Source organism: Argiope bruennichi, chromosome 5 (assembly GCF_947563725.1).
Source record: "Argiope bruennichi chromosome 5, qqArgBrue1.1, whole genome shotgun sequence".
Lineage (NCBI taxonomy): Eukaryota > Metazoa > Arthropoda > Arachnida > Araneae > Araneidae > Argiope > Argiope bruennichi.
The window spans coordinates 15,037,806-15,055,870 of NC_079155.1; the positions used below are offsets into that span (position 1 = coordinate 15,037,806).

General features: G+C 31.3%; 1 protein-coding gene across 3 annotated transcripts in view; it reads right to left on the reverse strand.

The window, feature by feature from the left end:
• Nucleotides 1-234: 234 nt before the first annotated feature.
• LOC129968172 (trithorax group protein osa-like) overlaps nucleotides 235-18,065 on the reverse strand; it is a 128,837-nt gene continuing 111,006 nt past the window's right edge. For all 3 annotated transcript variants that reach the window (XM_056082009.1, XM_056082010.1, XM_056082011.1), the window contains 5 exons: nucleotides 16,675-16,829; nucleotides 7,764-7,928; nucleotides 4,350-4,487; nucleotides 2,577-2,810; nucleotides 235-1,036 (listed from right to left, as the gene is read on the reverse strand). In XM_056082009.1, the coding sequence (XP_055937984.1) occupies nucleotides 1,014-1,036; nucleotides 2,577-2,810; nucleotides 4,350-4,487; nucleotides 7,764-7,928; nucleotides 16,675-16,829 (715 nt within the window). In that variant the 3' untranslated portion in view covers nucleotides 235-1,013. The remainder of the gene's footprint in view (nucleotides 1,037-2,576; nucleotides 2,811-4,349; nucleotides 4,488-7,763; nucleotides 7,929-16,674; nucleotides 16,830-18,065) is intronic.

An 18,065-nucleotide genomic window follows, 5' to 3' on the forward strand; every position in this document is an offset into this window, starting at 1 on the left:
AAATATCAGTTTACATTTTTATAAAATAAATTATTGCATTATAAATCTTATTTTACATGATAAATTGGAGTTTCTTAAATTTTGCAGAATAGATTATACATAATTAATTTATGGTTTGCAATAACAAACTTGAGATCAGTAGAACAAAGTTTGGTTCTTCATCATACACCTGCACCCAATTTAATGTTATATTTGTAGAAATGAAACAAACAGTGAAACAAATTCTGAATTCAATATGATTTAAAATTAATTTTATTTCATTTTCTTATACATAAAATTCATAAACTTCAGAATACATTTTAAGTCTCTTAGTACATAATAAATATTTTGAATACTTTTAATAATATAAAATTGTTTTCAGCACTTCTTAATCCATTTCCATTTCAGACAATTTTTTTTTATCCATTTGATGCTTTAATTCGAAATCCTAATATCGTGATTTTTGATAGTTACTCAGATTGGATGTTCTCGGAACATCACAAATATGGCAATAATATCTATTTACAATAAATTTTCTTCAAAAACTTTCCATCAACAAATATAATATTAAAAGTAGCATAAAGATATATATGTATATATAAAGAGGTAACATGACAAAAGCTAGATTTTTTTTAATAAAATATAAAACAGTGACATTTGTAAGCAATAAGTTTTATCCTAAAAAATCTTTTGTTTTTTGCATTTTAAAGCAAAGATTCCGACCTTGAGTAACTACATTTTCGAATTTATCTAGTGCTTTACAAAATATTTTGCATTAGGAGTACGTAATGTACACCACAGACTAGACTAAGTAATCTAATAATTTTTTGTTAATATAAAGCAACATATTGCAAATGAGAATCGATATATGTTTATATAACTAAATACATTCAGAGTATAATTCGACATAAATTATCTAAAAAAAAGTTCACTCGAAGATCACGAGAAAAAACATCTTGAAAATAATTTTCTAAAGTTCTATATAATCTAATTTCATATAAGGGTCTCTCTTATTCATCATCATCACTGTGTTTCTACATATCTGTGCCATGTTCACCTAAAAATAGATAGAAAAAATTAGTGTTTATGTTGAAATAACATTGATATTTAGCTATTTTTACATACAAATGAGGGATATAAAAACGTACCTTATTTCAATTTAGCACAGTTTGACAATGTTTGTAAAAGAAAGTACAGCTAATTTATAATATAATAAATTAAGAAGAGCAACAAAGATAAATTTAATTTGAAGTAGATTGTATTTATATGCACGCAAGATACAGCAATACAAATTTATATAAGATATAAAACCCTAATTTTGTTTTAATTTGCACGATTTGAAATTTTGTTTGTAAAGGAAGTGCAGTTAAATTTATAAGGCAATAAAATAAAAATACTAATGATAAATTTTATTTATAGTATTTTTCTTAGTCATTGCTTTTATACACAAGAGTGTTTCGACGATGTTGAACACACTTTTTGAACATATTTTTGCTATAATAAAAATCAGAAGCGGATTTCTAATTAGGCGGTTAGGCTAAAAGGTGACCACAAATAGGTCGCTCAAAAAAACTTTATTTTCCAGCTTACTAAATAAATAAATTTGCCAATGATACAAATTCAGTGAAAGTAAAATATAATAGGATTATATTAACACTCAATCATGTGTAATTGAACCGATTTCTATATATTTCATTAGTTTTTAAACAATGCGTAAACATTGAATATCTACTTCAATAATATTGCATGAATCGATATGAGGTCAAATATATTTTTATAAAGTTAATAAAGTGAAAAAGATAAATCCAAAATAAATATTCTAATAAAAATTCTCAAAAATTTGAAACCCAACCGATCATCCTAGAGGTATCTCATAATGTGAATTTCTTACGATTTCAAAGTACCTAAATCCGATACTGATCAGTTATGCCAGTATATGAAATCAGCACCAAATCCTTTTACACCATTGGAAATGACACACACAGCCATTTAATAACACTTTATTTTCAAAAAATATCAATAATGATTAAATTATAATTTTTCTCAGAGTTCAAGTATCATTATTTGCTACTATGGGATCTATCAAATTGATTTAAGGAAGTCCAAATAATATGAAATTAATCTTCATAAAAAAAAATCAAGATTACTCTATCACATAATATTCAATTTGAATTTTGAAAATTTATTGCAATCATTTTTCTGAAGATCGCGTAAGAAAGTAAGTGGCAAAATCCATGAAAATACAAACAATTTCAATTAGACATGTTTGATTGCTTGAGTCCAATTTCTGTATTGGATGCAATTCCATAACTCTAGCTAAATACTCTATTATAATTAGTCTATACTGCAGATTTAAAAAGCGTAGACCATTTCTTACTTTATATAAGGTATAAGTCAGTGATTCTGTTGAATAATAAGCAAGACGAACGTTTTGATTGTGACAAAAAGTTTGATTCTATCAACTATGCTATAAATTAACAACGTTAAAGAAATAAATACTGACGCTTATATTTGCTTTGAAAAAATGTGAAAATTTCAATATTTATCACCATTAGATATTGTAGCAATAAAAATTTAAATGAGAACTAAGTACTTACCATCGTTGGCACCAGTCATGGCTTCCAGTATTCTGAAGGATTTCGAGGGTATTCGACCCCCTGTGTACATTTTGGGCACCTCCTCGGTTTGCTGTTGGGATGCAGGCACTTGAGGTTGTGGGAACTGTTTTGGGGGTGGGGGTTGGTTATTTATGTTCAAGTGAAGGTGTGGTGGGGGCTTCCGTTGTTGACGTTTCTCTTGCAAGACAGATGGAACTGGTGGACCCATGGGCGCTGGAATATTAAAAATATATTTTAAATTTTTATTGAAGTAATAAAAAGTACGCAATTTTAATACCATGTTAAGCATTTCTAGAAATTAGAATAGTTTCAGTACAACATACAACTCAACAAAATAAATAAATAAAAATTTAAAATTTTAGATGAGGTTTAACTAATAATGCACGATTTATTATAATAGTTAACTCAATAATTTCTTTATACCAAATGGCTTTTTATTAAACTCCCTTAAATAAAACGCAGCCTTTTGATTTTGAATTTTTCTAAATTATTCAGGAATTGTAGGTTATTTCAGAAGGGATTATTTATAAATACCTTACACATATAAAGATCAAGAATATATTTCAAAGAGTATATATATTTACTTATTCTAGAATTTTCACTATAAGTAGCAAAACAACAAAGTGAAATTCTCAAACTAAAATTAAAAATATAAAATTAATATCACTCTTTGACAGTCAAAATGTAAAATTCTAAAATACTACTGTGAGATAAAGTTTTTCGAATCAATTCAAATTTAAATTTCCAGGGGAGGGGATTATTATTTAAGCTTTCCTTTAAAATTTAACTTAACCGTTTCTAGGGCCGTGGGAAGTATGCTTCCCACCAAATTTATCAATCTTTGTATGAAATTATGTAGGTTGTCATAAGTTCTGACAAATTTTTTTAGTAAGTCAGAAACTTAGATGCTTCAGTTCTTTATCTCAGACAAAATGATGTGTCTTGATTTGCTACATAATTATTAATTAACCAAATTAATTAATTAATCAAATTAAATTTATCTAATAAGTTAAATGAATCCCTTTTCTTATTCTAATTTCAAGCCTAAAAATATTTTAACATAATATGGCTAGAAAAAAATGGCCCTTTAAAGGGTTAAACAAAGACATACAATTAATTTCAAGTCACTAAAAAGTAGCTTTCAAAAATGGAATAAAAGTATCAAGATTATGATTTAATTAAAGATTAAACCCTTCATAATCATCCCATAAATATAATACACTTTTTTAAATATTATTTTTATCTTTCAAAATTCAGATAAACGGAATTCTTTTAAATTTAAAATATAATCTCCATCACTGTCAGCAATTTTCTTTCTTTTTTTTCTTTTTTTATAGAAAGCTGATGCAGATTGTCTATTCCTTTCCCCTTTGGACTTTTATTGGAAAAATTCGCATACAACGGAAAAATTCGCATCGTATGATGACCCAGTATTACGTAATAATGTAGCAAGTCATGGGTGACCAATGTCTACTGAAGTTTCTGATCAACATGCACTGTTTTTCATACATCAGGAAAGATATACGCCGTTTTTCTTTTTAAATTCACTTTGCTATATGTGAATAAGTATGATTTCGTAGAATGCTAAGTCAATTTCTAAGACAAACATTACTGCGTATTGCAATTAACATTTTAGAAACATGTTATCTATCTTGATTGATGTACTAAGGATTTCAAAATTAAATTGGCGCTATGCATTTCATAGAATGAGAATGAACCGACTCCACTGAAATTGATAAAATAAATGCTTACTTCCATCTTCATTCATGCTGGTCATTTCTTGCAGCATCTTGAAGGATCTCCCGGGGATGTAGCCACCTTTGTAGCGGATGTCGACAGGCCCTTCCTCATTCTGCTGCTCCTGGGGCCCTTCATTCTGATAGCGATTGTCTGCAAAAGGAAAGGAGAACTGTTTACATGAAATTAAAAAAGAAGCATTTTTAAGAAACAAAACTTGTTTCAAAAAAATTTTTTTGGTGTTAAGCTCTTGCCGCGTTCGCAGGGGGGAGGGGCACCTCTTAATTGAGGATGGGATGCTTCCGACATGGTGATTGTTTCTCTCCATCCGTGTGGGTAGATGAAAAGGTGGGGGTCTGGCTCCTCCCTTCAATGACGAGTCGTACTTCCTTTGGGAAGGGTTGTACCGTAGCCGGTGATGGCCGTTAGGACTCATCCACAGTTTCCGCTAGTGTTGCCGTTGTGTGGGTCATTCAAGTTTTTTCGTGGGCTTTCCGGTGGGTCGGAATAATCAGTTTGTGATTAGATTCTTGCCATCGACACAGTTTTTTAATTCCAGTATTACTTGTCGTTTGCCATCGTTAACTTCGGTATTTCACTAGTATGATATATTATCACTGATGTCATTAGAGGCTTCGAGTGGACCAACACATACTTACGTGTAACTGTGGTTAATATAGTTAATAAATATTAAAACAGAACCGAATTACAATGCTGTTAATAAGAATAGGCAAAACTATTATTCCATTCTGATTAGGAAAGAAAATAATTTCCAGTCCAATGCATGATATCTTTGATAAGAAAAAACACTCTGGATTAGTCTAATCTGATCATTACGTCTTATGCTATTAATCGCTACTTTTTGCAATCGTAAGTCAACTAAAGACTTAGTAGAAAAAACAAAATACCAAAGCAATTTTTAGCACAGAAACTGGTTAGATTTCCAATTATTTTATTTCTGATACTTTCATGAAAGAATTAGTTACAGTATTGGATGCCATAGGAATAAATTGATTATAATTCTCAAAGTGCAAGTATTTTTGACATTCACGATAACAAACTGATTTATAAGTTTAATTTAGTGACGCTGGCACTATTTTCCACTATAGATTACATTGTTGCTCTGAAATTCGAATAATTTTCATTGTTTCAAATATTTTACAGCATAATACCTTCAATTGCTGAAAGGCAAAGAAGGATTCCTATTAATATCTATGTAAGTTATAAAATGAATAAAAAAGTGAAGTTATAATATCGCGAATTTCAAAATATAGAGAATCGGACATTTACATTTTTCATAGAGCTGTGATATCGTGGGACTGGCTTTAATCACAAAGGTTCATGCACACAACGAATAGAATATATTCAAGACAATTAAAACAACACAGTTTTAATGTCTGATAATTCACCGGATTAGTAGATATGAAGTTATATGTCAACAATTCAACTGAAATTAAATACAACCAATATCTCCATCGTACCAGTTGGTCATCAAAGAGGCTATTTAAATGAAGAATGGTAGCTCAATACTATAATTTTATTAATTTATGCAATGTGTCAACTCGAGCAAGCCTTATGCTTTGTAGGGGGAGGAGACAGACTGGCGAGTCAGTCCGGTTCCGGTTATCGATTCTTCTATCCAGCTTGGCACTTTCCTCTTCACTACCTAAAACCAGTGCGGCAATGGTAGTATACTTCCACAGTAGGGAAATAAAAAAAATGAAAGAAAGAAAGGAAAAAAAAACAACAACAAGATTCATATTTCTAATCATGCTACAAATTACCAAGCCAAAGTCTTAGCAATAAAAATGGCAATTGGTTATTGTGAGGGGTTGGAGGACTGGCATAGATGCTCTATATTCTCAGACTCTATGTCAGCTTTTCAGGCAATATAAGTCTCGAACACCAAAAATAAAGAAATCTGAATAATTAAAGAAAACTTGAGAAAGGCTAAAGAAAACAAATGGATTAGCTTAAATCTGGATTAAGGTTCACATCGGAATACACGGAAACGAGGGAGCAGATAAAAACACAGAAAGACCAAAAAGATATTATAGTCCCAAAATCATTCCAAATATTAAAGAAGCAAATTAGAAGAGAGATGACTATGCAGTGGCACGATAAATGGATCGTGTCGAGCAAAGGACAAATAACATATGAATTTATACTGGAACCAAGAGTTATAAAAGGAACATTTCATCCGATGATAGTGCAAATTATATCGGGGCATGGAAGATCTCCTGACTACTTCTATAGATTCGGAAGGATGCAAGACAACACATGAATATGGTCGGAAATAGGCTCGATTTAGCGCAACATAAAAGAATGTATAGAACTCTAAGTAATTAGAGAAAGACTCATTATGGATGGTAATTTTAACCCAATATTACATTACCTTGGAAATTTAAAAATATTAAAAGAAATGATGGAAAAGATTTCAAGTCTTTTACCAACAGTTTGAAGATTCTTTGAACTTCTGCTGGCCGTTGTTTTTCTTAAGCAAAAATTTGGATTGTTAATGAGCATAACAGCCAGTTACAATAATCCCTGTTTATACAGCTTAGAGCGCCACAGATTGAAGTTTTAGACTGTCTCGTCAATTTATTTCAAATAGCATTCATAGAAATTAATTATTAAGGTGTCCCATAAGTTTATTTCCTACTTCTAATATGAAATGAATACAAAATATTTACTGTTTAAGATATTATGTACTTTGTTATACAAGAACATTTTTGCTCTATTACCTTCTTCCATCTCTCAGGAAGCCTCATTATGCCTTCTTTACACAATTGTTGTGTTTTGGGCAAGAAATAATCCTCGAGGTGCGCTTTTAATTCGCTGATGGATTTAAAGCGCTAATTGCGAAAAGAATTTTCTAAGGAGTAATAATTAAATGGAGCGAGATCTGGAGAGTATGCAGGAACATCCTAATTAAACTGTAAGAGCTTCTCTCTTACGACTAATGCAGTATGTGGCCTCACATTATCATGATGAAAAAGAACGCCTCGTCGTTTCATTAATTCTGGCCGTTTCTTCGCTCTGAATCTTTTCAATTGATTTAGTTGATGACAATATTTCGTAGAATTTATTGTTTCACCTTGAGGCAAGAACTCGTAGAAAATTACGCCTTTCCACACCCCTCCCCCCCCAAATGGATAAAAGAACTTTTTTTGGGTGTAGTCCCAGCTTTGCGACAGTTGAAGGCCTGTTGCCCTTACACCAAGTGCGTTCTATATCCACATTTTCATATAAAATCCAAGTTTCGTCTCCAGTGACAAGCCTCTTTAAAAACGCGATGAGAAAGAAACTTTTGGAACACCCTAATACAAGAATATTACAAGAGGAAAAAAATACTTTTTCAAATGACCAGGAAGAAACGTCGTTTTTAATCAGGCAGTTTTTAAAGAGAAGGAAACGCTCGTGTTTTACCTGTAGCAGGTCTGGGGCTGACGTCTTCGTTCGCGGACGTCATCTTCTGCAGAGTCTGAAAGGCGCGGGATGGGATGGGGTTGTCCGGTCGTCTTAGTCCGGTGAAGCGCATTTCCTCCTCCTCCTTCTTGCTGGATGGAGTGGGCTGTTGGGGAGCGGCAGAATCTGGAAATTAAGAAGAAAAGTTTTGTGTCGCGAGATAATTTCATGCTGCACATATTTTGACAAGCAAAGATTAATATTTAAGTTTATATTAAAATCGCACAGGTAGCTTTTTCCAACAAAATACAAAAAGATAACTATACATTACATTTTAGAGGTTAAAATTTGGAATTTCTTTCCAAAAATGGGTTGTAAGAAACAATTTATTACTGATGGCAATTTTTTTATACGAAAATTTTTTTTAGTAATCAACTCTATAATATTGGTGAATGTTAAGATCTAAATTTCACTAAAGGGCTATTTTTCTGTGCAAGCCATCTAATGGATCGAAATGAACGTTTCCCGATTCTGTTTTGGCAGACAAATTTTCCCCGTTGTTATGTAAATATTCATAAGACGAAAAATAAGACGCGGATAGAGTATTTCGTGTATTGTTGCAATAATCGTAGCCGTGATAACAATGGGTAGTGATGCCTTTCAACATATTTTAAACCCGATGTTCAATTACTTTTGAATTGTACTGCTGTTAGTCAATAAAAATAATGAAACAGTTTTTTTTTTTTACTTAATGAAAGTAAAATATAACACATAAAAATTTTTAATATTTTGTATCAAAAATAAAACTTGGAACTAAATTTTCGATTATTTTCTTACTTTGTTTAGAAAGATTTATTCAATCGCGACAAAAATCGAGAAACTTTTAAGATTCAAATAATATGTATGTATCTTACTATGGCACTGACAAAAAACAATATTAACAGATTTCTACAGCAAAAATTGTTTAAAACCACGCTCCTACCATTTCTAGTATGTAAAGTGCTAAACATCCTATATCTTCTTGCCCTCTCAAGCCGAGGTACCGAGGTCAGAAATGCGTTCTGTTCTTTCAAAAATACCTTTTCCCTTCACAAACTATGAAGAGGAAAGAATGCGCTTTGTTAGTGCGCTTGCGCAGAGCAGAAATTGGAACTACTTTCAGTGAAGCTGAGAAAGGGAACTAAACTTTCGCTGTGCTTCTCTTGAATATTGAAACTTTATAAGAATTACTTTTAGGATGTTAATGGATTCATATATCTGTGGTGAATTGCATATAAGCCAGTAACAGCGCTTCTACCCGGACAGTTGTTTTGGTAAAATCGGATCGTTACTGGACTGCTAACCAAAAGGTCCCAGGTTCTATCCTGCGCGCATTCCCATACCTCTTCATATCTAATTATATTTACACACATAAAGGAATTGCGATGCAACAGTTTTACAATGCAATGTCTATGCACGAATCCATTGACATGTATAGAAATCATTACATTCAGAAAATTTTTAAGCAGTATTTTGTTATATTTTTTATGGATATTCTTAATACTATTCTATTTTTACTAACAAATATTAAAGAATCGGAATAAAAGGATTTTGCACTCTTATAGTCAGAAAATTATTTGCAGCGACTGGTACATAAGGAACAAACTTAAAGTTTTACGAAGACATTTATTAAACTATTGATTAATATTTAAAAATTTAAGAACAGCTAGTAGCAATTATATGAATGGTCTATTTTGAAATTGCACATAATCGAGCTAAAGAAACCAATTAAGAGTATCTTTTACAAATTAAGGATGTTTATTTTTTTAATGAAGAGAAAACACTTGAAAATAATAAAGATATTCTTAATTTACATGGTTGGAATTTAGTACGCAAAACAGAGCTTCAAACTCATCCTAATATTTTCGATGTATCTCTTGCATTCAAAATATTTTTATATGTTTAAAGATGCACAGATACAATAACTCATTTCTTCATGCCTAAAGAAATAAATAAAAGAAAATAAGCCCTGATTAACTCAGAACAAATGATATATTTGAAGGCAAGGCGATGAAATCTCGGGAGGAAAAAAAAAATAATACTAAGAATCTAGTCGAAAGTTTCAGCGTTTTACCAACTTTCAAAGTAACTGCCAAGTTTTTTTTTTCGCAACATTAAACGAGATCGTAAATTGCCGAGTGAAGCGCAAAGGATATTTAAAATGAGCGGGATCTTTTAGTGCTGCTGGTGCCGAAAGGATTTATAGAGCTCGGCTGGCGAAAAGGAAATTTACCGAAAGGAAAATAAACTTTCAAAAGCTTATAAAAAGCAAATTTACCAGAGTTCATAGAGAAAACAACGCTGTGTTTCTTTGCTAAGGAATACTGCATCATCGGGTTTTGATTTTCGCAATTTTAAGGAATCGTGAGCAACTCATTGCGGAACAACTTTCATAGATGTAGAAACCATAGATTTTATTGAAATTTATAGTGAATTTTTGAATAAATAGTGCTAATTTTGTAAGAATATCTTTAAAAAAATAAAAAGCAAATAGTTCATTTTAAAAATTTCTCAATAGATAAACATTTTACATTTCATTTATAGTTGACAGACAAAGAGATAATTTTGGCATATTATTTTTAATAAGTGAAAATTTAATCACATCCTTAAAGACGAATTCGTATACAAATATATATATATATATACCTTGCATTTTCGTTGATCTTGCATTAAGATATGTTATATCTTTGGAATAGGCATTCAACAATTTTATTTCCAGTTTATTTAAACTACTATTTACGAACTAAATAAAACTACTACAAGAACTACAAATTTCAGTTTATAATTTCAAAGATTTCAATTTCTATTGGTTAACATTCCTCATATGTATGTGGGAACTGCTGACAGATCTCGTATCCTGTATGGCGCCATGTTGCGTCACGTCATTAATCACGTGATGCTTTCCCGCCATAATTGGCAGACGAGAGTTGGGCAGCCAGTCTGTAAGACGTACAGCTCACGCTCATGTATCTTTATATGTTTTATGTTAGTATAGTAATGTTTTGTCCTTTAATTATAATAAATATATTTTTATATTAATGCTGGTCGTTGCCTTTTCCCACATGTATAAATATGTGAATGAAAATATTCAGATTGTTATATTATGACATTCCAAAAATAAGTAACTTTCTTGTTTCCTGGAAGAAATTCCGGGAGTAGATTTGTAAAACACATTGTATTAAAACATTAAACACCTCTGGACTCCCAACTTAAACAATTTTCTTATGTCATGTTTCATTCAATTAGATATTTACATTTTATAATCTTTTCCAAAAGGTAGGATTTCGTCTACCGTTCTCAGCTACCAATCACCAATGAAATTTGGTATACGGACTTTACACCGAATTTGCAAATTTTTATTAAATTTTTAGCAAACCCCGCTCAGGGAAAGTCTGTATGTTCAGCTTTTCGTGTATAAATTAACACAATAATTATAAAACTAAGAAATCTATATGGATATGTGCACAGATTTGTGCACAGATTTAACATATAGAGGGGGCGGCACAAAAACTCGGGCAAAGTTATTACATCATAGAATAGAAGTTAATTCATTTATTTTTAATTTTTGTTTATTTCTTTTTGTCTACCAGTTCAGTTATAACATATTTTATAATGCATCTTTTAGTTTATCCACTGATTTTTGGCCTTTTTACAATGCTAAGAAAAAGACATGCTATTTTAAAGTTGGAAAACGAACAGTATGAAGTCGTTCATTCGCTTAATGTGCCTTGGCAAACAGTGTCTGATGCAATTATCGTTTCAAAAAGCTTGGCAATGATGGTCAAACTCCAGGAAGTGAACGAAAACCTATGGTGAACACCATCAATAGCCGTAAGGTTATCAAAAAGCGAGTTCAATGAAATTAGAAGGTTTGCATGAGAAAGATCGCTGGTGAACTGGAACGAATGGCAAAATCAGAGCTTGGTACAAGTTCCAGAAAGTTCAGCTTCTCACTGAAGAAAACAAACTCGTGCGGCTCCAAAGACGCCGAAAACTTTTGAAATGGGCCAAAGTCAGCACTGAGAGAGATTCCTTTTCACTAATGAGAAGTTCTTTACCGTCCAAAAGCTTATAATTCCCAGAACTATAAGTTCTGGTTTGTAAACGCACCAAGCACTTCAGCAATTGTTGAACATCGCAAAAATCCAAAGTCGGTCAGGGTCTGGGGTGGAATTCACGAAATTTGCAAAACATGTCTGGTTTTTATGGATGAGGGAGATAAATTAATTCAAATAGTGTACCTGTGGGATATTCTATAAGCTTTTATATTTCTATGGCCCAAACCTCATTTCGGCAATGTAAAGTGGGAGTTTCAACAAGACTCTTCATCTGTTGACAAGGCTAAAAAGGCAGAATAGTGGCGGAAGGGACATTTTCTGGATGTGATATCACCCGGAGACTGTGCATAATACTCGCCGAATCTCAATACCATGATTAAAGTGTATGGTCCATTTTGGAGTCCAGGGCTTTCACTAAATGACATAAAAATTTGGACTCTCTAAAGCAATGACTTCTGCGGAAATGGGATAGATTAACGGAAGAAGACTTGCGGTCTAATGCTGAAGATTTCAAAAAGTGTTTGTGCATCTGCATCACTGCAAAAGCCGGCCGATTTGGAATTAATTAAATTTATTTATCAGTAAATGCCTAATCTTATTATTTGTTATATTTTGTTAATTTATTTATTTTTAATCAAGTTATATTAAAAGTTTGTTTGTCCGGGTTTTTCTGCCGCACCCTATATATGATACCTATCAAATTTTGAAAGACATACAACAGGTGATTGACCGTCTGTCAGACTTTCAGAAATATATAAACGCAATGACGGGAAAAAACAAAAAAACTTTAATACATCAAATTTGATAAGGGATTTGAGACTTCAAGTGCGATTCTGTGTCAAGTTTTTGCTTCAGTCAGTTGAGAAAAACGCTTCAAAAACACAAATTAGGTTTTTGAATACTATAAATGGCATGTCAGGGATTAATCGGCAAAAAATTGCCAAAGATTACACGATAGGTTTAGTGGGAAGTTGCTGAATTTACGCCAAAATTTAATATTTCGTAACCATTGCACGCTAATGCCATTCAAGGCATTCTCTTGGATAATCCGTTTATTAGAGACTATGCGAGAAAGTTTTGGGGAGACCAATACTGCTCGTTTAACATTTGATATCTTCTTTTCTGTTGAACAAAGAGATTTTATCTAGAGGTGCATGAAATCATTGTTCGAAGTGGTAAAGGCAATCCAAGAGTTATTCAAGTGCGAGAAATAAGAGGGATTTAGAGTGGCAACTTCATTTTCACCGACTTGGCGACTCGTTTGTTGCTGACAAAGAATTCCAAGAAATCTGCCTCAGATCACTCGATAACCACGTTTTCGGAGAAAGTCAGAAACCTTTATGTTACGAAATGAGCATTCAAGTTGTTTTTTCTAATTTAGCTGTTGTTTTCTATTCGTGAGTTGGAAAGTGATGTTTAAGAGTATTCAAAGAAAATTATCCATCTCATGAATCGGCGCATTTCTAAACGTTAAAATAGACAACTACGTTGAAAAGTTTTTTTTTTTTTTTTGCAAAATTATGAAATTTTTTTTATTAAATATTTTTAATAAGTTTCTTTATAAAACCGTTCAAATTTTGTTTCCAAGTCTATTTTTTGGGAAATTGCACTGATTTTTATATTTACAGTTATATACATTTGAATGCTGTTTTACATCTTTAGATGTTTTCTTCACAAATTCTGAGAGAATCTTTTAACGAAAAACCTCATAAATTAAAATTTAATGTATATTTTTTTGTTGAAATTCTGTTTAATAATTTCTCAATAATATATTCTGCAGCTTTTGAACTGGCATTATATTCATTTCTAGATATTTTATAGTCGATTTTGTGTTTCATAATGTGAAAAAAAATTTGAACATTTCGTGTTATTTACAAGTTTATTAAAGCCAATATTTAAAGAATGTACAGAAATAATGCTTATTTTTTTAGTTCAAGAACTAGATAATATATTTCTTAAGCTATCTGCACAATTTTAAGCAAATTATTTGATAAGACTTCAAAAACTACAAGATTTTTGTTTTATAACTCTTTTTAGCCAAAAAAAGAGTTCTTTTTTTTTCAGTTGTAAAAGAAGCATTTGATACTTAACTGGTATATTTTGATTTCATTGATGTTTTTTAATTTTTTTATGTAAACATTAAAAAATATAACTAGTTTCGAAAGTTCAATAAATTCATCACTAACGTAATCACATACCTTAAGTTAAAAAATAAAAAAATTGGCTTGAAAAAAAGTTTACGAATAAATGTATTTAAATGCGCAGGTAACGATTTTATACAAATACATAAAAACTTTTATACTTCTTCAAACATTCTACCATTGACTTTAAACCCTTAATAAAAATGAATATTCTTTTCCTTCATTCTCGGATTGAAGAATTCTTCCACGTTCACAAAAATTTACTATCACTGCGCATAATTTATCTTTATTATTATTATTATTATACTTTCGCAAATTCCGTTAGAGTGTTTTATGATCGTATAAACTTTTTCCCCTACGTGAAACGCAGAAACTGCGATTTGATTTCGGAAAATTTGTCAGATGAAATTATTACAGTAGTGTTTATAAATAACAATTTTCCAAATCAAATATTTTTGCAACGAATTCTCAAGTACAAAATATAAAGAACAATTAAGAATAGCTTGTGATTTTATAAGGAAAAAGTAAAGGAAAAATTTCCAAGGTTGGTGGGTTAAGGCCAACTTCAAGATTATTTTGTTACCGAGTCCTGTCAATAGGTCAATGATAATGCTTCGGAATGTACAGAATAAAAGAAGAAAAAAAAAAAAAGAAAGATTATTCTTTTACAGGAAGAAATGAACGCAAAAATACTTTGATGCACTACGTAAAAGCAACTACGAAGTATGTATTCCAATATTTTGTTGAAAATGTTAACTACACAATCACTTAGAGCATTTTGAAAAACATTTAAATTGATGCAAACTAATAAATTGTGCGCCACATCTGCATTCTACATGCTACGAAATCGCAACTTCTTATTCGATAGATACAAAATGTATTTAGACAGTTTTAAATATTGTGGTTTTGGTTGTATAGGGTATAGGTAGTATATCCTCTAAGTGAAATGTTTGGTATACTCGAAATTTATATAAACAAAATTTGCTACATATATACGACCTTCACTTTATTGGGTAATATTAGAAGCCATGGATTATCTGAATTCCAAGTTAATTTTTATATTTATTAAGCCTCTGCTAATCAATGCACTCATGATTTTAACTAAGTGAACAGAAAGTTATGACTAACTACTTTAATACAAAATCATTTAAGTTCCAATTTTCAATATAAATGTTTTAAAATTAAGTACCATAAACTGAGTAAACTCATTGCAAGAGAGTGAATGAGTAAGATTGACCAGCATTCAATATGACAGTAAATCTAAGATTATATTTCTGTGCAAAATCGCTTTCAAAAAATGCAATAATGACTCAAAGAAAACTTAGTAAAAATTAGATGAGACTTGAACATAATTTCTGCGTTTCTATACAGGGCGATATGAATTTAAATGGCTATTCTTCAAATAGAAATACTATGCTCTATAATAACGTTAATAGAAAATAATGTTAAACGAAATTTTCCACAAATATAACGTTTGGCAAAATTTTGATGCAATTCAATTAGGGATGATGCAGAATTTTTGTTACACTTAGTCTAAACAATCTGAAAAGCAAGCTTGTCTTTAAAACCCAAACAAATAAATCACAATCTGAGAACAAATGCTTTGTTTTAACACTCCACTAACCTTGAACTTGCCTTTTTTTACTAAGATTTAAGTTTCACCACGCAAACACGTGCTAAGCAACTTGTCATTTTAATTGGCCACTTCTGATATTTTATATGTAAACAGAATAAACCACTTACGAAACAGCCTAATGATCGTATGGCATTTTATGCTTAGGGTCAAATGAATATTAACAAATATGTCAGTTAATTAACAGTTGCTTCTATTGGAACTAGCAAGATAAATTACGTTTTATAAAATTTAAACATCATCAAAAATGAATTAAAAAGAAAGATAAAATGTATTAAAAAGAAAGTAAAATAATATATTCGTTCGTAATTTAACCGTTATCAAGTTTTGTTCAATTTTTTTTAGATTTGTCTGAGCTATAAACTTTTACTCATTTTTAATAAATTTTTATCAATTCTTACCTCCCCCCCCCGCAATCTAGAGTATGAACGGATAAATAAAATCACCAAATAAAACTTGTATTAAAAAGAATGTAGAACGAAATTTAACCTTCGGACAGCGTAATTTTTGACAATCACTATTTAGATGCGATGTTTGAAAATACATTCAAATATTTTTCAAACAAAACGAACACGATAATAGGATATAATAAAAACCTGTAATCGTAAAAATAAACACTCTAAACTGCGAAAAACGCGGGATGCAACAGAAAATAGACTGATCGCCATCCCGCGGAAATCGCGGGCTAAGCAGCTGGAGGTTTAACTGCTTTCACGGTTTTATTTTAAATTAAATGCTTAACATAAATTGCTTCTGGCAGTTGATTTTCCTTACTAATTTTAAAGAAATAGTTAAGTAGCAGTTGAACTAAGCTTTACAATTCCTGAAATTCTATAGGACTGACACATTAAAACATATATGCTGTAAGAAACCTTGAAATACATAATTTCTTTTTGCAAGATTTCCGTATCCGAAATTTCCAAGATGATAGTCAATGCTAAACATTTTTAACATCAATCCAAAATGTATCAAATTTGCCCTCACGAGATCCAACAGAAACTGGATCCACGAGATCCAACAGTCAGAACTGGAATTCCAGGAAGATGATCTCACTCACTCACCTGTTTCATCGTCTCCTCCAGTCATCATCTGTAGGATCCTGAAGGACCTGGACTGTCCGGGATACCTGGTGTCCTGTCCATCTGTGGAGGTGCGTCTCTGGGGCTCCACGGCGGTCGCCATCCTATCCGAGTTCTGCTGCTCGCCCAAGTTCAACCTTTGGAGAGGGAGAGAAACGTCAGACATTTCTCATTCGCGTCATACTTCTCAAAAAAAAGGTCGAGGTGAAAGTATGTGGACAAGATGGGGATGGGAGACCCGACCGCCATTTCTGGTCACAGCGAATCGATATCGGAAAGATAAGCGCAGTGCTAATATGTGGATTTAAGGGACAACAAGGTTAATTATTTAAACAAATGCAGTTGGGTTATTTTGTGGAAGTGATTGCAATGTAAGGATATACAAAAAATTTATGAAAAATTAAGCTAGTATTATATTAGGATAACTATAGTATTCTGTATTCTTAGAAGCATATAAGTTAGTGAGGAATATTCGCAGAAATAAATAGTCGTTTCAAAATCGCCAATGTAAGTATTTGAGTTCAGTCCTTTGTGAAATATTAGCTTCAATTGAGCCCCTCTAGTCTTTATTTTTTTCGATCATGCATGTCGCTAAGATTTGCCAAAATGCCATCAAATGAAATCACCTATTAACTTGTATGCAAATATACGAAAAAATTAATAAATTGTCATTTTCATTTCTTTATAGTGTATTTGATTTAATTTCCACTTGAAATTCAATAGTTTTATGGTCTGTGTCTCAAAAAATTAAAGCCGTAAAAGCCATGTATAACTATGCTATGTCTAACAAACACAACTGACGTAAGTGGTTTCATTAAAAACTTTTATAAAGTTTTTACAATATGCTGGAAAATCCATGTGTTAAGCTATAATAGTTTTTTACAATAATTTTCTGTAAATCAGAGAAAGATTTTGTTACTACCTTGAATTATAGATAAGATGGGAAATCCATAAAATGTCATGCAAAAATTGAGTTCAAAGTACTCGTGAAACGAATGGAACCTTTGAATAAATATTAATTCCTTATTCCATTCCTGTACATTTTCGACCGAATTTGATCTAAATTACTATTTAAAATTGAAAGAAGCAATGTAATATAAATAGGGCAAAGAAAATAGGAAAAAGTTGGACAAACGCGAAAAGAAAGGGCGAAAATGATGGAACTAAAGCTATTTATTTTACTAATTAATTTAATATAAAATGTAAAGATTCTTGTACTGAGTAATTGTTAACCCTTATCGTTCGCTAGATTTTTGAACATGGCATAGCTAACAATGAACTGTTGTCACGTAAGAAATGACTTACCACCTTTAAGGGTTTATTTATAAAATCTTTTCCAAACTGTATGAAAGCAATGAACAAATATTAATCAG